Below are 23041 nucleotides of genomic sequence, written 5' to 3'. Positions count from 1 at the left end.
AGATTTATCCAGGATATGAGGCCTCTTAACCAGATTGTAGATGCTGAGTTTCCTTTAGTTCCCAAACCGGTGACAATATTGTGTAGTATCCCAGTAGAAGCTCGATACTTCACGGTGATCGATTTGAAAAATGCGTTTTTTTCGATTCCGCTGCACAAGGACTCCCAAGACTTGACTTAATTTACATTTTTGCCAAAAGAGACTAAAACATAGTAGGCTGTCTCAAGGGTACTGTAAGTCCCCATCGATCTTTAACAGAGTTCTACAGATGGAGCTAGACAATATCAACCTCAAAGGTGAGGTGATACAGTATGTAGATTACATATTGATTTGTAGAATAAGTAAAGGGGGTTCTGGGAGTTTCTCTCTACCCGCCTATATCCCGGGTTTGAGCCTCAACCAGAGTCTTTAGCTCACCATCCTTTCACAGAAGAGAAATGTGAACTACATATCAGTCTTTTTCCTGCCCAAGGGCAGTCCAGCACCGAAATGCTGGGCAATTCTCTTCTGAACAAGAGTACCAACAGCAAACCCAGACACGTGTTTTGGCCTAGTTGGCCTCATCAGTGAGATAGATCTGTGCCTCTCTAAGAACAGTGAGCAAGGGTTCCATATCTGGATTACCCTAGTAATTTAGGGTGAAAATTCAAAGCTAATTAATATGCATAGGTATTGATTTGTAGCACCACAGAGGATGAGTACAGGCAAGACTCTTCCCAACTAATCACTATTATAGCAGACAAGGGATATATGGTGGACAAAGAGAAGTTACAGTACTGTTAAGAAGAGGTGCTATACATAGGTCAGTTGATTTCACATGAAGGAAAGAAAGTGACACCTGAGAGAGCTGAGGAAATCATGAAAACATCAAATCCGAACACATGAGACAGATGCAACAGTTTTTGGGTTCGTACAATTATGTTAGTGCCTGGGTGTTTGATTATAGTACGTACACAAGGCCACTTCTGCTAGCATTAAAGAAAGCACACGTGGGAAAAACAAAACTAGAATGGACCAAAGAAATGGAGGAAGGATTAAAAGAATTTAAACAAATTATTTGCACAGCCCCAGTTTTAGGAATTCTCAATTATGGGGAGGAATTTTATTTCTTTTCAAACACAGAAAGGTCAGTAATGACAGCAGTGCTTACAAAAATAACCACATTGGGGTACAAAACGTTGGTGTATATAGTGAGATTTTAGATCCAGTAATGAGAGGACATTTCCCTTGCAAACAATCTTTGGCAGCTGCCACATTTGCAGTTGAGAAGTCCACAAGTATTGTCATGGGCTGCTCTATGACCCTTTTCGTGGAGCATGCTATATTTGCCATTCTGGAGAAACCCAATGGCACATTGACATCCCAAAGAGCCTCAGTTTACGAGGTAATGATTTCTAACCCAGCGATTAAAATTGTAAGATGTAAAATAGTGAACCCTGCCACATTCATAGCTGAACCCATAGGACAAGGTTATCATGTGCATGACTGTGCCAATTATGTTGAATTTTATGATGATATACCCGGTGTAAAGAAGAATGATTTAGCGGGAGGGGAGATTATTTGTATTGATGGTTCTTCAAAAATTGATCAGACTAGTTGGGAAAGACATTCAGGCACCGCAGCAGTGAGACACAGATTAAATGGAGAATTCGAAGTAGTAGCTCGTGCAAGACTACTGTCTCATTTTTCAGCACAAGCAGCAGAATTAGTAGCGCTTATTGTCGCACTTGAGAAACATTAAGGACAGGAAAATTATGGTGTACAGTCACTCCGCCTATGTGAATTCAACCGTACATGCAGGATTAGCACATTGGAAGAGGAGGCACTACCTCTGTGCAGACGGCACTCCAGTGCAACATGTGTCCTTATTGGATAGGCTCATTAGGGCACTACAACTCCCAGTAGCCATCTCGGTCGTTAAATGTGCAGCGCATACTAATCAAACAGATTTTATCTATTGCAGGAATTACGCCGCAGATGTAGAAGCCAAAAGGGTTGCATATTCTTCAGAAAGAGTTTTGGTACTGAGAGTATTAAAGAAAACTCAATCATAACTATGGGAAGTGCACCACAAGAAGAGCAAGAATTTTGGAAATGAAGGGGGTGCTCTTTATCCCCCACTGAAGCATTATGGCGACAGGACAGCACTGGAAAGCCAGTGATGCCAGTAGCTTTATTAAATGTCGCACTTGAACAGTTGCATTACCCTGCGCATGTGACTAGAGAAAGTCTTGCTGCTAGTATTGCAGAAGATTGGTTAATTCCTAATGTATTGAAACACGTTGCACTATTTATGGTGAATTGCATTGTGTGTCAAATGTTTGGTGCTGGGCATGCACTGAGAATTATCAAAGGAGTAATACCTCGACCGAATGGTCCGTTTCAGCATCTACATATTGACTATGTGGATATGCTACAGACATATAATGGATATATAGGTATCTATAAGTGGTGATGTGTCCCTTTTATAGGTGGATCGAGGCAGGTCCGTGTACACACCTTGATGCCACTTACCCACCAAAGCTTTTATTGTGCAGAGTATTCCTGAGGTCGGGTGTGTGTGAAGTGCTAAGATCCGATAATGGGACGCATTTTGTCATTGAGCTATTTGAACAGGTAGGGCTTCTGTTAACCATAAAGCATACGTTTTCTTCTGCTTATCACCTGCAAGTGATCAGGATATGTGAGAGACTCAATGGCCTCTTCAAAGAAAGGATTGGCAAGATTAAAATGACTTTGAAGAAGGAGTGGTTGTATTGCCTACCCCTCGATTTATATGCCCTTCAGAATCAGCCAGGATCGGACCACCACCTCGCACAAACTAGTTGCAGGGAGTTTGATGTGAACGCCCCTTAGACCTCCATCTAGGATTAAGAGTGATGCCCAGAGTGTAGCCAAAACCTTAGGTGATGAGATGCATCGTTACTTGACAATAATGACTACCAGTATTTCTTTCATTGCAGATCAAGTCAAGCATCAGGGGGGTCGATCTAAGAATGCAGAAGGAGATAATTTGGCAACCGATCCAAGTGAACTATTACCTGCACCTAAGTTATATGTTGGAGTCCTGATCAAGAATTTTACCAGGAAGTGGCATGAGCCACATTTCCATGTCCCATTCTGTGCTGAAGAAGTGTACCCTTCTGCAGTTAAAGAACAAGGAAGAAGAGTTTGGCTCCACTTCAACAATGTGAAAATTTAGAGAAGCGAGATCTTCTCTCCCACCGTTGCTGATCCAGAAGCAAGACAAGAAGAAGAATTTCAGAATTTGCAGACCCGATCTAGGACTAAGAAGAAGGACGATAAAGCAATGAGTGATTAACATACACTTTATATGGCCTGGAATTCAATTTAGCAGAGAGTGCAAGGACTTGCAGAGAATTCCAGGAATTTTGAAATTAACTTTTAGAAATATATTGAAGCAGAGAATAATGCATCAGAGTTATGCCTAAACGTCAGTTCTTGATCAGAAATAGGAAAAGAAATCAGTATCCAGATTCATTTTGTGGAGAATATTTGTTTTAAGGTGATAAAAAACACAGGGTACCTGCCGACAGTGACGTTCATTGGCTTGCGGTTGCTGTTTTTGTGTTCATACTTCAGTCTTACCCTGCTCTTGTTAGAAGAGACGTTAATATTCACACTTTCTGATAGGATCCTAAAAATGGTCCAGTGATAAGAAGACTACTTATTGCTATAGTTGAACAAATTATACAGTTGCAGACATAAAAGAAATTTGATGATTGTATTAAAAATTATTAATGAAGAAGATGGCATGATCATAGAGGGTGAACGAGTTCAGCCAGCAGTAGTATGGCGCGAGAAATGGTTTCCCAGATTTCTATACATGATATATTTGCATGATTGTTCTCGTTGTCTTTCTGTTCCTCATCTTTCACATTCTCTATAATCTTAATGTGTCTACCGAGGAAAGAGCTCTTATGGTTCTCCCCACTATGAAAATGAATAATGACAAAATCTTTGAGCTCTATAAATATATTGGAAGACATAGAAGAGATGCATATGAGGATAATGAAGGGATAAATACAAATCTAGATAATGCAGCTCACCTGGGAATAACATGTGGTATCAACACATCAAAAAGGTGGGAGAAAGAGTATCTGATGAGAGTTGCTATGTCTGCTCTTTCATCCCCTATACCATGAATACAGTAAGGACTTTCATTTCAAAAGTGAGTGAACACGATGCAAAGTGCCTCAGCCATCTTGCAACATGTACTACTCGAGAACAGTTTCAAGGAAGTTGGGTGACCTTGAGATGGAGATCAAAATGGTTGTTTCCATACCAGGATAACTATATCAAGACCACACAAATGGAGAATGAGCCTGGATGGAAAAGCAAGATGCTTGTGTACCCTGCCGCAGGATGAGATTATCATTGAAGAAATGAAGAGAATGAATTGTCCTGATGTGACAGAAATAGCAGGATCACCTGGATGTTGGGAACAAACTCAAATGTTGATCTATGGTTGAGTGCATACCTAGAAGGGATGGGAAGAAGGAATGGTTTCCTGTGCAGCTCATCTTCTGAAGGCGGACTACGTGCAAGAAGTGCAAAAAGTGAATGATGGATGCTTAAAGTCATGGGCCAAGAACTCCAAACTATTGACATGGGTAGAAGATGAATCAGGTCCAGTAATTGCAATCCCATTGGTTAATGCAACACTATGCTTCCGAAGACACAGAAAGAAACATGTGGGATATAACAAAGAATGCAAGATCACAATTGATGTCCCCAGGATGGGAGGAGGGACAGCCGTCCTTATGGATCGATATTGGGCTTGTGGATCTAGAGCCTATATGAAGTTGCCTAAGGAATTGGGTGGAGTATGTTCCCTTTTACTCATTTATGTTACAGAATTAGTGATTCCTCAGAGTGACCTGAACATTGGTGAATTTCCAACGGTGGATGCCCATTTGAGAAAAAGAAGATCGCTTGAACTTCTCAGTCGGACAAAATGAGAACATTATTTCTCAGCCAAATCAATAACAGCATATAATAGCATATGACGTTATATATTGATAATGACAACTATATTCATGCCTGGAATTCAGACAGTAGCAAATGCCAAATTGTTTCAGATCACTGGGTGGGAGCACCTACAGACAATCAATGGTACCATAAAGGGATTCAACGCCATTAAAGAAGAGCTGAGGGCCATACGACTAATGATCCTCCAGAACCGATATGTCCTTGATATGCTCACAGCGATGGAAGGCGTTTTGAGCCAAAATGGGGCCATCATGTTGCACATTCATACCTTCTCCCGATGACCAGAATAGAACCTTGACAGAGGCCATAACACTGTTGACAGACCTGCATGCCAAAATGAAAGAAGAGACAGATGACAAGGAAGATGATAGCTGGTTTGCCTCCTTGTTTTCATGGATTCCACAGTGGTTGGCAAACATATTCAAGGTTCTTGGAGTAATTCTGTTGTTAGCAATGTTTGGATTCTGTGTAGTCAGGATGGTATTGCCCAATACAAGAAAACTGCAAAGAAGGTGGTAGGGAAGAAGATCATGATCAATGTCAAACCTGAACCAAACGCCAAGGAGTTAACTGATGAAGCTGTCAGGAAAACCATAGAGGCCAGCATTGTAGCACCTGAAGGAACAAAGTTCCTATATCCAAAGAATCATAAGGAGTACGTGGGATGATGGGTCTATTGTGCCCTGAATGGAAAATGTAACTACATGACCTGGAGTGTAGATGAACATATCAAATCAGCAGGCATCCTGAGGGGGGGTGATGAAGATATGGACACCTAAGAACACTTCTTTAAGAAAAAATGGCTGGATGTGGAAACAATTGAGGAGGTGGCCGAGGACTCGACCAGAGGGGGAATATAGAGGAGCATTTGCATGCCTCTGTACAAAACCCTGCCCTCCTAACTCCCATATGTTTGACACCAACAGTTGTGCCAATACCGCAACGCATGTTTGAGAAAAGATACCCATTGAGACAACCCTACCAAATGTATCCCCGAAGGGATGACAACCTAAGGGAGGAACGCCCTGAAGGAATATGAGAAAGAGCAAAGAAAGAAGCTAGTGACGTCACAAGAGATATGTACAGCATCCTGAGATACTAGCTGAAGAGGATGTATGATCCTACAGAAACTAATGATGAAGTAAAGAATCAAGAGAACCTTTTAAATACGAAAAAGAAGATGACACATGCACAAAGTGCTGCAGCAAATCAACTGATCAATAATTGTAAAGACGCTGAAATGCAAGTAGACTAAGTCATCATAGAAGCTGGCTATACCTAGTAAATAGAATGCAGGCAAAGCCGCCATTGTATAGGAGCTGGACATCGGTATCATGAAATTAGTAAGCCAGGACCCATTAGGAGGAAAGGGAAAACGGTGTTGCAGCAAGAATATGCTGAATCGTGGAGCTGCATGGCAAGGTTGTCTGGCCTGAAGTCAAGACTGAAGCAGCCAAGGTTGGCTATCTATTCTGGAAAGGAGTGAATGTTTGAAGGATGGATCATCCCTCGTTAAGGTGCAAAGAAAGAACACCACGAGTGCCAAGTTTATTCATTTGGAGCATCTAAAACCTACAAAATGGACCAGATCATGGTCTCCTGTCACGTGGGCCAAATATGAAAATAGAGTTCGAACTTGGACTACTAGAACATGATAGTGAGTGCCCGCACTCCTAAGTATTCTGAAGACAAGGATACTTTTGCAAGGCCAAGTTCAAAGACAATCTTCATGGCAGGGGGCTTGGGTGATGAGAGATGCTGGGATAATTGTGTGGGGAGGTAGTGTCAAGCCTCATCTGCTTGCACTTGGGTCTGGGATTACATGCTGCTAAGTGAACCGAAGGTTCCAGCCATGGCACAAGCATGCCAACCAATTGTAGTGGTCCATATAACGATGGACCTTATAGTTTGAAGACCTATGAGAAACCGTGTATCTAATGTTTCTGAAGATTACATGTTTTAGATGTAGGCATATGTTCTCCACCTGACAGTCGGCAGCCAATCACAATCCTAGTTCCTATAGAATGTGTACTTAGATGTTCCCGTTAAGCCTATCACGATCCTTGGTGGGTTTTTAATTATTTGCCACGTAGTATGACATCACCTCTGATGTATTTTTGATATAAACCATGTTTTTATGAAAAGATCGTTGAGACAAATCGAGCGTACGTCTGTTGATGTTCGTTGTAACTCCCTGTTTTAGATAATTGTTAATAAAACAGTACTTTGCCATCTTCCTGAGTTGGTTCGGTTATTTGGAGTCAGAGTTATTCTGTGCGAACCCATCCGTTGCATGCACGTTCCTAAAGGGCCTTAATTTCATAGTAGTGAGAATGTGGATGATGCGGTAATAATTGAAATAATGGATGAGATGATTCAATGCATGAAGAATGGGTGCAATGATTTAAGGTGAGAGTATGGTTTGGGAGAGAGATGTGTGGGTTTAGCTGCTTGGTTGAAATGTAGCTGGCTAAAGTGTTGGCGCGCACCAGGCGAAGTACCGGAAGTACCTCTTTGCCTCTCACGCTGTCCGGGACGTTCTGAAAGGCTGTGTCCACATTGCTCCATTCAACGGTATATACCGCGGTCACAAGCTGGGGATATATGTGGGGACTTTCTAATAACTATGAGTGATTATAGCATCTTTTTAAAATTATTTTTAGTGCTTGCTTAGCCGTTATACAGCCTTATTTCCAGTGGCCCCGCCCCCTTTTGCCAGGAAGTGGTTAAAGCAGCAGATCGCACGCACCAGCGCACGCACACCAGGTGAAGTACCAGAAGTACCTCTTTGCCTCTTGCCTTGGCGCTGCGGCGAGGAGGCACTTCGGGTACGTTGCGTGATTGCAGTGTGGAATGCAATTGCGCTCGTCCAAGCGAAACACTCTGCAGCCTAGTGTAACCTCGCCCGCTTCACTGAGAGCGTTAGCTATGTCCCCATCCAAGAGCCACTCGCGAACTATTTCTCATCTTGCCTCTACGCCAGTGTCAGGTACCAACAAGAAAACCTTGTGTGGATCAGAAAAAGTATTAAAGGATGCGGATATCCGTGCCTTTTACAAAGACATTACGGCAAAGGCTCGTGCCAATATCATACCTCCGGCACCGACGCGAGTTTCAAAGCCATTGGTGACAAAAAGCAACACCCCAGCTGCTCTTACAGCAGCCACAAAAACTTATATGGACACAAAGTGTGTATTGCAGAATCAGGCTGAGAGGTGTAAGTTACCAGTTTCTTCTATCTCTGTGGTGAATGATACGTGTGAATTGAATGTATCTAATGTTCCCAACGTTGCCAAAATGCTTTCGCATACCTCGTCTGTTACCGATAGCGCAATGTTAAAAGTGCTACCTCCAACTGCAAATGCGAACTATGCAAATAATTTAGAGTTGAAAAGCACGCTAGATGCACAAGTCATTGACCTTGAAGACGAGGGCTCTGGGTTTTCTGGGCAAACGCTGCCTGACAATTTGTCAGCCTCTCCTGTAATGTTTGTAACTCCAGAACCCAATTGCACAAGTTCACCAGTGAGTGTTTCCTTTATGCGCCCTACCCCAAGAAGACCTATCTCTTCCATAAGTAAAAGGAGTTCGGCGCATTCAGGCATGCAGGGTGAGAGAATGTTGGAAGCCACCCTGCAGGCTATGAATTTTGCCATTCAAACCCTAGGGAAACTATTTGAGGCATTAGACACTAAATTAGAGAAACAGGCGGCTGTGTTGGATCGAATGTCTAATTGGCAAAATACCTTTGGGATCGAGATAAGGGCGGAATTACATCAACTAAGTATCCCTAAACACAAAGATCCAGTCATGTTCTCAGTACCTGTCCAGACTTCTGCATTAGTAGAGAAACTTGATTTGGCTATTCCCTTGATCGAGGGGATTATTTTCGACACAATGCCAAATGAGAGTTTGATACTTAATTGTGTCTCAGAGGGTGCCCCTGAAGATGTTCTGGTGGTTAGCGTAAACTCATCACCAACGACAATAAAAAAAAAGTGTACACCATCTTCACCCCCGCTAATGGCAAGATAAACAAAAACATACAGAATGGTAAGTTAACAAAAAATCAAAGTGCCCCTAAAGTGGCAACAAAGTCAAGCTCCAAACAGTTCTTTAAGGCTCTCACACTTCCCAAAAGAAAAAAAAACGTCATTGCGGCATCTGAAGCCATAAGGAAAAAATATAAACAACGGATACAGGGTAAACCCATACAATCTAGCATTGTACCCTCCCCGGCAGATTATGCTCCTCTGAATGCACTGCTGAAAGAAGTAGACTTACTCAGTGTCGCAATCCTGCAAAAAGCGAAAAGGAGAGTGTCACTAACTTCTGTTGATAATATTAAAGCTAGTATAGTTCAGAAATGTAGACGCCCTTCAGGCACATAGACAGGAAATCAGAACAGCAGTGGATGCATATATGTCTGATCAAGCCCTGATAATTCCATCGGGGAGGGATTTGAAATGTCTTCCTCCTAATAGTCTAGTGGAGCAGGAGGGAAGAGTGGCCTCAGATAAAAGTAGTGTCCAAATTCTGGAATATCCCCAATCCAGAGGAAATGACACACAAATGAGTGCGTCTACTCTAAAAATGCCGGCTACATATACTCCTAGCTTGGCTGGAGTTCCTCCTGACTTCAGGAAAAGTCAGTCTCAGAAATCATCCCCACAATCCCCTCATCCCCAAGGAACGGATTTAACAGCGGAAATGATGGGTTTAATTGAGACTGCCCTAAAACAAATTCAGGCAAAAACAAAAAGTGAATCACCAAGAGCTCCGCATAGTCAAACTCATACTGCTCTAGGCCCGCTGACAAATCCTCCGGTGAAAAAAAGATTGGCACCATATCATATTCATTAATTTTGGCATGCAGAAAACCACCCTGTAAGCAATATGATCTTAATAGAAGATCTATTATGGCCATATTTTCTGAAGTTGTACAGTTGGAGGACATCAACTCAGCCGACATTGAGTATGTAGAGTTTGTGAGTGACCAGAACCTCAACACTGTGAGATTATGGCTGAACTCTCGGGTTGTTCAAAATCTTATTTGGTCTGCAAAAACTCACCTTTTTAATCTGGGATTTGAACTCATTGTAGAAAACAACACAACTATCCGGGTTTTGAATAATCTGTTGGATCATGCAGCGGTCCAGAAAGGAAAGAGACATCCTCCAAGAATTACTACATGTAAATGCACTTAGGAACAAATATAACTAGTCAAGGATCATGCGCAAACACAAATCTCTATCCTAAGTTGGAACACTAGAGGGTATACTCATCTCCTTAATAATGATTCGAATCACTTAGGAATGTACGATCTAATTCTTCTACAAGAGACCTGGCTCATTGATCCTCCCGTCTGGAATGGTTTTCATATTCACATCAATTCTGCTTATAAGCCCACAGTGGGTAGACCATCGGCTGGCCTCATCACAGCCATCAAAATCCGAAAGGGAGTGTCATCGGAACTTTGGGCATCACCAAATAAACACATGCTTCTGGTAAAGGTCAGGGCTGAGGGTGTACAATATGCTGTCCTTAACATATATTGGAACACTGCTGCCATAAGTGATAATGTTTTTTTCAATGATGTCACAATGTTTTTGGATTTGGTCGCGTTGGAGAAATCAATCACTCATTTGATCCTTGCTGGAGATTTAAATATCAATTTAATCTGTAAGAAAAATCCATCTGCTAAAGGTAGAGCGTACAGATGGCATATGTTGACTAAATCTTGTGGTTTACATATGCTTAATGGTATATTCAAAGAAGATATACCTCCTAGGGCTACATGGCGAAATGGCCAAATGGAATCAGTGATTGACTATATTTTTGTGAGTACTTCTCTATTGCCCATGATTGAGAATTTTGAAATCATTGACACCAAACAAATTGATCATAATATTCTAACAATGAAATGGTGGCAGAGAGGCCTCAGCAAAATTGAACAAAGTGACCAAGCTCAAGGTGTCCTAATTGTCAATCCGGGACGTAATAGACTATGATGGTCAGAGGACACTGTATATAAATTCAATCAATATCTAGCAGAATCTAGCAGAATCAGCTGAGCAAAATTCTAGTATTGCAAACAATTTGTGCATTCAATATAGTAACACCATGCAGCTCTTTCAGGATCCAAGAATGAAGGCGCAAGCAAAAACTACACATCCGCACATCTTTGACCTCGTTATGAAGGCAAAGAAAACTGAAAAACGTGCTCAGTTGAGATTGGCTATTAAGTATCCTCAGGCCATCAGAGTTCTACTGGTTGAGAAAATAAAGTTAAAATAAACAAATTGGGTAAAAAGATACTGCGCAAATTTGTATCATCAAGATGGTGCAGGCAGGTTGAACATATTAGCAACCAAGAACACTGCTAAAATGTGGGCTTTCATTAATTTTGCGACGGGATCTCCACAACTCGCGGCACAATCAAATGCAGTGTCTGAACAATCTTGGACACGGCATTTTTCTGATCTTTATTCAGTTCCAGAAGGTGCTGTGCCTTTTGACCCCTGTGACTTATATGGTCATTTTAATCTTGACTTCGATTATGAGGATATTCTCCTTCTCATTAAAACATCATCCAACTCCAAAGCAGCTGGACCTGATGGTTTATCAAATTATACCTTAAAGTTGCACCCGGAACTGTGGGCATCGATACTGCATTACATCTTCACAGCAGTCAATGTAGCCCAGGCTATTCCTGGAACATGGACACATTCCATCACCGTTCTGATATTCAAGAAGGGGTATTGGCGGGCACCTAGTAGCTATCGTCCGATCTCCCTGCTTGATGTACCAGGTAAAATCTTTGGTAGACTGCTATTGAAAAAATGTAATGCGTGGTCCTTACTGGCACAAGTAAGAGACAGCTTTCAATCTGGCTTTGTCTCTGGTTTGGGAACAATCCCAAACATAATGTGCTTAAATCTAATCAAAATGCAATATGCCGCCAGGGGCCAGCCACTCTACCTCGCGTTCAGAGATTTTTGGGCTGCGTTCGACCCCATTGATCAGACACTGCTTTACAACAAACTCATGAGATATAATTGCTCATTAGTAAATATGTTGATGCTACTGCATTCAAACACCACGATGCAGGTACGCCTAACGCTTCAAGGCTTATTATCTGTTGGCCTCAAGCTTATTCAACTTCTTCATCTATGACATGGGAGAAATCTTTAGTACCATCTGCTGTGATTCTCCGAAATTGGGTACTAACAAAGTCAGCTATCTCTTATATGCTGATGACCTAGTACTATTGTGGCAAACACCTTATGGCCCTCAGCAGATGTTAAATAGGCTAACTCAGTACACGATAACTAATCATTTGCAAATAAATGCAACAAAATCCCAAGTAGTAGTATGCCACAACACTGGTAAACGAAAGAATAAGAAATATGCCTGGACAATTCAGGGCAAGGAACTTCTGGTTGTTGAACACTATAAATATCTGGGTGTAACTCTTACCAATTCTGTTATACCTAAAATTGAAATTTGGGAAACACGTAATAAACTCCAGACCTTGACCTCCCAGACAAGGAATCTTGCTGCAAAATACGCTAAATTCTCATTCAAACATGCAGTATCCTTTTACCAAATGAAGGTTGTACCAATACTACTATATGGAGTCGAAGCAGGAAATCCACAGAATCATTTGTATTGGGATAGATTAGAGGGCAAATACTGGAGGCAAGTGTTACAATTGCCCAACTGTACTCCACTACCTATCATACGCTTTGAGTTGGGGGTATTGTCACTGTATTCTCAGATATTGTGGAAAATGTCTGCCTTCCTGAGGAAATGTCTGTTAAGTCTTAATGTATCGAATGTATTGGGCATAGTAGCGCAGTATTTGCTTGTCAGCTCCACTGGATTTTCTAACAAGTGGTGCATGCTTCTGTACAATGAAATGGCTCAGGCTGCGGTAACCATTGAGACTTTGCTCTCTAATCTAGATTTAGCACAAAAAAAAAAATCTTTGAATGCGACTGGATTAGGAATCTTGCAGCTTGTCAGACCTACAAAGACTTTGATAGTGCAATATTTGGCTTGAAGAAATACAAAGTCATGGCGGAATATTTAAATAAATGCCCATCACCTCATTTATTGCGACAACATATGAGAGTTAGATTTAACCTGTGGCACACCTGCGATGTGTTACAGAGGAGAAATCTAATTGCCCCAGATGAGAATTTCTGTCGATACTGCCTAAATTTACAACAGACAGAAACTCTTCAACATCTGGTTGTCGCTTGCCCTGGCTTACAGTCTATGCCCATGGAACTATTTTAAAACGTACTTATGTTATTCTCTGAGCCTGATGAGGGAACACTTTGGAAACTCCTCTTTACAAGTCCTAGATTGGCCGTGAAGGGAGCAATTGTACACTTTGTGGAGGCAACTGTGCCAGAATTTTCATGTACATAAATATTGGAAACTATTGTATATTGATGCTATGCAAAATGTAATATCTTATTTGCTTGTGAAAACAAAATGTTAAATATTGGAAAAGTTGTTTTGAGCAACTAAACAAATAAAAAAAAAAAAGTGTTGGCAAACTGGGTGGCCCTTTCCAGATCCAAGCAGGGGTTGAGCAAGACAGCGCCCTTGCCTTCGTCCACTCTCAATGGCAGATGCCGATTACAGACACAAAATGAGATAGCACATGGCAAGTGATTGTTGATGTCAGTTGGTTGTATGAAACTGGTACCCAAAAGAAAGAGATGATAGTAGTGAGTTTGGATTGTGGTGGCTTTTCACACTTCAATGCAGGAGTAAATGGTGCCTGGAAATTCATCCTAATAGACCAGTTGTCAGGGGAGCCTTTTGTGGTGGTGTCCCGCTTGGTGGGTGTGGTGTGGTGTCCCTTTTAATGAAACTAGTAGTGGAAGGGCTGCTTAGCTGGACATTTCAGTGGTTTGGACTAAGATCACATTACTGGGGGTGTGAGCCAGTTATGTGATTCTGATATCCAATCTGAAAGTGAGGGGTGTGTTGAATCTAGCTTAATATGATCTGGTGTGTTCCAATGACTGAGGAAGTAGTGTCTGCAAGCCATCCTCACTGGCCAATGATCACAACTAAACTAGATGGCCACCTAAAATGAAGTAAACTTTAACAAGAGAAATCTAGCTCCTCAGGATCCGAGGGTATTGAACTTCTGGACCGGGAAACATGCAGGTTTATGATGCAAGCGTTCATAAAATGAACAAACATGGATACACGTGAGAGACCCATATTTGCAACAACCATCATTTTGCAGATACAAGTATCCGCAAGAATACAGAAATCAGCATCCAGTTAGTTCTGTCGATATGATACAAATAGAGGTAAGGATCATCAGAAGTGAGGACTACTCCAGTATGTAACAAGGTTGGGGCGAGTGCATAAGAGTGTAGATGCAGTTTGCAGGTGTACACAGTATATAGAGTCTTTCTAATAGGGCACTTGTGGTAGTGGCGATTGGCTGACCTGTAGAACATGTTTATTACAGGTTTAGAAAACAAAGTAAACTTGAGGTAGGACACTAAATGGAGAGAGGCACAATACTGGACATTGAGGGAAATTACAGGTGCAAGGTACTAGAAGGTGGAAAGGAAAATCACTGACAGAAAAGTATGAGGCAGTGTCATACTAATTATATCAATGCAATCCAAAACTTCTCTCCAAAAGTCCAGCACTCTACTACACTCCCAGAGCATATGTAGATAGGTCCCTCTCGAGCCCCCACACCCCCAGCACAGATCTACATCAGCCAAGCCTCTCTCCTTCATTTTCACTGGTGTCCAATAAATACGGCCTAAAAGACGTTGGTGAATATACCTCAGATTTAAATCAACCTTGGCCCTCACCGAAGCCCTCCAGCTATTATCCCACAAGCCATCAGAAAGATCAGTTTCCAATTCAGACACCCACATCATTCGCAACTGACCCCAGGAACTCCTCATACAGTCCTGCAAAGGCATCAACCTAACATATGTAGAAACTGTCCTAGGAGACGTAGCAAAAATCTCACAAATCTGAGGTCTACCACTCAAAGGTCCGCTCAACATTTGCAATCTTTCCATCAGCCACCGCTCCAAAAGCCCATATCTACCCGCCTCTCTATTATGCAGACTATAACGATTAGCTAATTCTTCAAACGGAACCATCCTCCCCCTCTCCATACATCCCCTATTTTCAGAAGGCCCCTGTTAGCCCAGCCCCTCCAATTAAGCATTTTATTATTAATTTCTAAACCCGGATTCAGCCAAATAGAGGCCGAATCATACAAATACAAGGATTGCCCACACCCCAGAATCCAATTAACCAACACTGACTTAGAAATCACCAGAGTCTCCAATTTTGTACCAGAATTTGCCAACCTCCCATACGAATATAAACAGTCCAGGGAAAAGGGATGCAGCATTTCCTTTCAACTGATAGTCGAAGTGTGGAGATGTGGGATTGTTCGGAATGGATTGATAGAGCATTGTTGATGGCCATAAAACAAATAATGAAGGTGTGGAAATCCAGGAAGAAGCCACATTGCGAGAACTGGGTGTCGGATATGCGGATGCTCTCTTGGTATGAGAAGACTCAGGCAGTTCGACAACATCGGGAAACTGAGTATGAGGAGAGATGGGGGCCATTCAGGGATTTATTTGGATGAGGTGTAGGCTTTGGTTTATTTTGTGGATATTGAGGTTGGGGATTAGTAGGGGTGTATGTTTTGTCCTTTTTTTTGTGTTTTGTGTTATCACATCTTGCCATGAGATAGGAGGGTGGGGATGTTTTCGGATTTCGTTTTGAATAGCTGTTACTTTAGTAGTAATTTGCATGTTGTTGCACTGATGTATATGGAGTAATATTTTGCTTGTTCCCATTCTGCTGTTACTTAGTTGTATTATGTTTTGTATAATTATTAAATAAAGTTGATAAAAAAAAAATAAGGTAGTAGAAGGTTTGACAAATAAGAGCAGTTCTAAGAAGATCTTGAGCATTCCTCCTGTGGTTGGTAACCATCCCCTACGAGGCAATGGCTGAAATCTTTGATCAGTACATGGAGGTGCGTGTCCTTTGATGGATGGCTCCTCTCCATTGCCCTATGGGCTCTTTCATGGTACATTCAGAGTGGATTCAAGTTTCCTTGAACAAAGTTCAGAAGAATATTTATGAAACTCTGTTTTTGTCATGTTACTACCGCCAAAAGAGCCTTAAACATTGTTGGTGCTTTCAACCTTTTGAACATGTCTGTCTTTAGATACACAGCTACCAGAAAACACTGAACATCTATGTGGAGAAGATTACAAACCTGACCCGCCGAGTAGAAAAAATGGAAGGATCTTCGTACACTGAGCTGGACTTTCAGCTGTTGAAACTGGAGATTCAGGAGATGGAGTCCCTCATCCTGGAACTGAAGGTGTCCATGGGCGGAAGTAACATTATGGTTGAGACTCTCTATGAAGAGGTATGTCCACAAGCCATCAGACCTTATGGAAATAGATATAGCATTAGAAGGTACTGAAATGGTTTTTCAGTGATATCCCGAGTTTTTTTTATTAAGTCTAGCCAATTTGTACATAATGAAGTGAAAAGCTTAGCATCCAGGGAGACAACAAGGACCAGCCTTTGAAAATCCTGTTATAAGACACTACATCTAACAACAAAGAAAACATTGGGAATGCCCTCAAATAAAGGAAAACACAAATAGATATTGGCTGATAAAGTGTGACGAAACACAACTTGCCTTTTGTTTCTGCATACCTCAGACTCTTGTAGAAAATAGGATGAGAACTTAAACATAAGGCATACTTGTACCTCATAAACCACTAAACCTCTGAAAAAATTGAATCAGACAGACATATACATGGAAGGTCAAAATTACTTTCAAGAAATTATGGTGCCCACTTGACAAACAATGCTGTAATTATCACATTAGACATAGACTTCAGCAAGTAATATATTGTGTGCGGGTGTTAATGGACTATTTTGGGCCAACGTAGATTTACCAGTTTGCCAATCACAAACACAGACTATTTAATCTGAATTTAAAATGCAGTGTGTTCCTGTGGCGGGTGAGTGAATCAGTGGACTCATTTGGTTCAGATACTGAAACTCATGATCCAAGCCCACATTTTGAGAGAGCTGAGCTCTAGACATGCCAACCCGCATTGCTCTCCCTGAATTATACCTTGGTCCCCAGGTTGTTAGCGGCCAATTAAGCCCTCCGCTCTTGGTGTTGTATTAAATCAGGATGCCCCCATTATAACACATCCTGGTAGATATTCACGACTTTGTGCTCATGTAGAATTGCATCTAGACTGCAGTGAGTTTCAAATACAATATATTTCAGAGGATTTCTAAGTAACAAAGATTTTACTCATAAGGTTATAACTCCTCATCCATTTCAAACCTCTCACGCCTAGAACACTGAACATATGTGTGTGCTCAACATCCTTAGCCTAAATTTAAATAGATACAACACAAACAAATTGTTTATAAAACATGGTGAAGGTATTGTTTTAATGATCAACAAGATAACCATCCGGCCCTTCACCCCCTTTTGACTTGCCCCTCCTTTTCTTTGAATACACTCGTACTCAACTCCCTGCGTCCATGCCCCACACAATCCTCTTATCTGTAGGCCCCGTGACCCACTCAACTCCTTTCATGATATGGACCTGCTTCTCCACTCGCTTCCTACTTTCCCAATCTTATCTCCTCACACAGTTCACCCCCCCCAAATACTCTCATCTGCCTTTCAAGCAGTGATAGAACCCCTGCCCCACTGTATCTTCTTCTCTGTCTCTCCTAATGACTGACTTCTACTTCTCATCCAATATCTCTTAAGATATGTGAGGCAACTATGTCTAGCGTCTACTAACTCTTTCTCTCTTCCCCCTACCAACCTTACTCCTTCCTATTTTAGCTTCTAGTGCCCATCCTCTTGGTAGCCAGCACACGCAAGCCCCTGTGGATCCATCTTCTCCTCAAACGTTCAAGACCCTGGTTTCTCTCACCTTCTCCTCACTCTTTCAGCTGTCTCTTGAAACGGTCTTCTGCCATGCCTCCTTCAACCAACCACTGCCCACCTCCCTTCTCCTAAAACACAAATTCCTCTTGAAATTCCGTATACTCATTTTAAAATATGTCCATGGTCTAGTGTCAACCCTACCCTGCTCCCACCAGGCTAACTTCATCACCCAATGATCCCATCATGGCCCTTTGCTCCATGGCCTTACACTATCTGTCTAATCCTCACGTTCCTCCATACCGGAAGTTGCCTCCTGTTACTAACTCCTTTCACTCCTACTCCACACCCAACAAGGAACTCCCTCTGTGGCTGCTAACCTTAAAACCATAAATACTATTTGGCAATCAAAGCTGCCCCCAAACTCAATCTCCTCTCCCTTCAAGGAAAGACTGCCCCTACCCAGTACATCATCTGTCACCTTGATCCCCTCCTTTTCTCACTGTAGAAAATGTATATTCAATCATTGAGCTATATCTTGTTTCATATACATTCTACATGCGTAAACTGGAATGTGGTTATGTGGACTGCCTGTGCTGTCACAAGACACCCCCTCCACATCCCTTTGTTCTTATTGCTTGAACCAAACCTTAATGTTTTGTAAAACATCCTAAAAAGGGATTTTCCACCAAATGTCATCATCCTCACGGACAGCGTTACTGTTTAAAGCACTCTCCCTTTCCGAAGTCAACACAAGTACAAAAGAAACACAAGGGCCGAACACATGCACACGCACATATAGCCCGTGTGGCTTCTCACACAACACTGTGAAGATCCTGTGGCATAACATCCATGTCATTTCAGTATTTAGCTCTTGGTATTCCGATCGTAGCATGCCACCGCATTTCAATGAGACAGCTAGGGAGCTCTTTGTTTTTGGCATGAATGTCTTCTGTGTTCCACGCGTGCTGCTAAAACCAGTGCTTCTTCAGCCTCGTTCTCGTTTTCTCATTCCTGGTGTGTCCTGCAGATCCGGAGCATTTCAGAGATGGTGAGTCAGCTGGAGGTGTACGACAAAAACAACGTGCTGGCCGTGCGCCGGGAAATAGCATCTCTGCGAGAGCGTTTGCAGGAGTGCAAGAACAACCAGACAAAGCCCCCACCACCTCCAAGCTACGGTATGTATGCAATGCGCAAAACTGAGGATCAAGCACTATTCTATTACACGTGCATTTCACCTGTCTGGTAGTGTAGCCAGTGGTCGAAGTGTACGAAAAGAAGCAGTGGAACTATGTTCCATGCGAACCTACCCTCCCTTCCCACAAAACCCATCGCCATGCCCCCTCCCATGTACAAAACAAACCCCTAAACAAACACACCTACGGTTAAAGGGAATGTTCGGTGCAGTGCTCTGAAGTGCAAGTTTCAACTTCTTCCCACACTTTTATTTCAAAACGAAACCCTCCCAGAACGGTATCTTTTTAAAACAAAAGTATAGGAACAGTACGTTTTTTAAAGTAGAGGAGCACCGCTCTCAATCTCTCCCTCCCACTTCGACCACTGAGTATAGCATATTATTTTTGGTCTGCTACCACCTTCTATAACAATATAACATATGAAGCTGTAATTTTCCTTGTAGTTAATGTTCTTATAATACATGGCAGCATTCAATAGCCATATAAAAGGCGATACACGATATTCTTCTTACAGGACGAGATCATGCCTTTGATTTCTCAGCCTTGTCCTCCACTTCAGATCATGATTACCATGTTGCCACTCAACCCCCTCAGAAGAGCAGAATCTGAGAAGTGGGTAGTGGGGAGGCTACACTTTGCTGCCCTATGCCATCTTCACTATGCTCGGCCATGCTTTGAAAAACTAGGTTCCCTTAGATTTGTATCCTATTCAGTGTTATGTTATGCATCTGAGATGCATTGCACATTGTGGGTCTGATAGGATATGTGCTTTGTTCCCGAATGTGTTTTATTTATGTATTTAAAAGTCTTCTTAAGCACAGCCCTCTTCTGCAGACAAAGGTGTGTGCTCAACCAAACAGATAAAAACATCAATTAAAAAACATGAAACTATTCAAATTAACATATTAAAAACAATATACATATAATCAAGCAATGCAGAATGATAGCGAGGGCAAATTAAGAATATAAATGTGTAAATACATGTTTTAAGGGTAATCTTAAACTGGAGCAGGGCAAGAAGAAGAGAACTGGAGGGGGAGAAGGGCATTGCAAGGACACCGAGGGGATATCAAGTCATAAAACATCAGTGTTTATTTAATTATTTTATTTATTTATTTGCATTTGTAATGCTCCCAAGGGCATCAGGGAGCTGTTTCAACTAGTTACACTCATCTTTTCAACAAAGCCACCTCAGTTTCCACTGTTTACATTGATCTTATAGGGGTTGGAAACACCGGGTCGCAAACACACACACGGCCAACCACGGCTGGGAAATATACAGACATGTAATGCATATCCATGGACAGTGTCATAATGGTAGTTAAGGCGCAGCCAGTCCAGTAACATTCTGCTCTGATACCAGAGCTCAAGAGCATCTAGACAAACAGCCAAGTCTTTAGAGCCTTACAGAAGGGCCGATATGAGAAACACTCTTAGGTTAGGAGGGAGGGCATTCCAAGGGTTGTAGCTATTGTGGGGAAGCTCGACCCTACTCCCCTTACTCTATTCACCTTGGGTAGGATGAGACAGTGTGCATAGGCAATTCTTACTGTTCTGGTGGATTTGGATCTTTCGATGTTCCAAGACAGGTATTTGGGGGCTGTGTTGGATAGGCATTTATGCGTAATGGAGAGGGTTTTAAAAATGATCCTTTTTCCAATGGGGAGCCAATGGGCATTTTTTCTGGCGGCTGAGATGTGGTCTCTTTTGGAGATGTTCAGGGCATCTTACAGGGTGTTATTTTGGATTACCTGTAATTTGGTAAGGTTCTTTTAGGAGGTTCCTGCAAAGAGGACATTGCAGTAGTCCAGTCTTGCTCCAATAATGGCTCTGGCGATGGTTAGGCAACTGGTCGGAGGGAGGAAGTGTCTGGCCGCATTGATACATTTCGTTATGTAAGCAGAAGAGGAGGCGATTGCTTTAACTTGTTTGGTGAGTGAGAGTGTGGCATCCAGGTGGACACCTTGTGTTTTTACCGAGGAGGAGACAGGAATTTGTATTCCATCTATGGTAAATGAGGAGAATTCAGCGCTGAGTTTCTTGAGCATGGCCGGGGATCCCACTACTAACAACTCTGCTTTACCGTCATTCAAGCGTAGATGGTTTGATGCCATCCAGGTCTGGATGGTTGAGTAGATTGTGTTGATGGTTAAGGAGTCTTTGTGGAAGGAACCTGCAAGGGCAGGAGGATTTGGGTGTCATAAGCGTAGTTGGTATAGGAAATGCCACATAAGTCGAGGAAGACAAAAAGGGGTTTGGTGAAGATATTGTAGAGTGAGGGAGATAAACAGGAACCTTGGGCAACACTGTATGGTATGGGAAGTGTGGGGCATTGGCAGTGTCCGAGAAGACTCATGAACCCATTTTCCAGGAAGGAGGCTATCCAAAAGGTTGCTTTGAGGGAAAAGTTGGCTGTGAGATGGTGGCATAGGGTGATGTGGTCTACCAAGTCAAAAGCTGCTGACAGGTCAAGGAGGAGGAGGAGGAGAGCAGGCTTGCCTTCATCTTTGAATGAGTCAAGTTGGATTTTAAAGTGTAAGAGAGCTGACTTTGTTCTGTGACCTGGGAGAAAGCCAGATTGACGGATACCTGGAATGTGATATGTTTCTAGATAGGACTGTATTTTTAAGTATGATGCTCTGTCAAGAAATGGAACTGTGGTGATAGGTCTGTAATTGTTATGCGCAAGGGGGTCCAGGGAGTGTTGTATAGCAGTGGGAGTACTGTGGCAAAGAAGCTCCTCGGCAATAACAAGGAAGATCAGGTAAGTTTTATAAGTCTTTATTGTCGCCTGCTTCATGGATCGAGCCACAAGTAAGAGAGAAGAGCACGACACAACCGCACCGGCAGGCAAAGTCCTCCAACTGTCCCCAACCATCACCTTCCATTCATGTGCACACCTCCCACATTCCAGAACGCACGCGAGCCCAGCTGCAAGACATCCCCTTCCACTCACGTGCCTTCCTTATCCGCACGCGACCCTAACCCACAAGATACAACACTTCTCCCTCCGTCAATCCAACAAAAAGAACTTAAATATTCTTACGAGCATGAAGATCAACACCCGAATTAAACTGCCAAGCATGAACCAACAAGGAAGACCAAGAGAGAAAGACAGAAAACTTAACCCAGTAATCAGAACCCCCGAATAAATGCTACCAAGCATGAACAAATGAGAAAGACTAAAGAGAAGGGAAGAAACAGGACCCAGGAAATAGAAACAGGACCCAGAAAATAGAACCAACATCACTAAAGAACCCATGGTAACACACTGGCTACCCGAAAACTCAAAACACCAATAACTCCTACACCACTACCAAGAACTCCTACACCACTACCTGCCCACCTGAGAACACTTAACTCCTTCCGCCCAGAGTGCCACCCCAGGCATCCAGTCTCCCAGAGCGGAGCACAGACCAAAGAAACACTGAGCCCAACCGGCCACTCAATGTACCACAACCAATACCAAACCACGCAGGAAAAACAAACTGGGCCAACACTGGACAGAATAACCCCACATCCAAAACCAAGAATGCTACCCTGCCAACCTGTGTACAACCGAACTCCTTCCGCCCAAGCTGCCACCCCAGGCCTCCAGCCTGTCACACCGGAGCACAGACCAAAGAAACACTGAGCCCAACCTGCCACCCAATGTCCCCAACGCACCCATGGAAAACGCGATACCCCAATACTAGACAACATCCTCCGGAAAGAAACCTGCCCATTCCTTACGGAAAATGACATCCAGAGAAAATACACTATGAATCACAGGGCCTGGCCGGAACCCTGCAAACATAAGAGAAGCTCAAAATAAACCCACACACAGCCACATGACAAATGGTATACTACATCACATAACCTCAGCAAC

The 23041-nt window shown here is 42.5% G+C and overlaps 1 protein-coding gene across 1 annotated transcript in view; it reads left to right on the top strand.

Moving 5' to 3' along the window:
• Nucleotides 1–23041, top strand: part of LOC138567790 (olfactomedin-like) — a 187653-nt gene that overhangs the window by 98346 nt on the left and 66266 nt on the right. The window contains exons 3-4 of the mRNA XM_069646282.1: nt 16268–16474; nt 19008–19155. Coding sequence (XP_069502383.1) covers nt 16268–16474; nt 19008–19155 — 355 coding nt within the window. The remainder of the gene's footprint in view (nt 1–16267; nt 16475–19007; nt 19156–23041) is intronic.

Source organism: Ambystoma mexicanum, chromosome 2p (assembly GCF_040938575.1).
Source record: "Ambystoma mexicanum isolate Mex_15411 chromosome 2p, UKY_AmexF1_1, whole genome shotgun sequence".
Taxonomy (NCBI): Eukaryota; Metazoa; Chordata; class Amphibia; order Caudata; family Ambystomatidae; genus Ambystoma; species Ambystoma mexicanum.
The sequence above is the reverse complement of the archived record's forward strand: the minus strand, read 5'-3'. Positions and strand labels throughout refer to the sequence as shown.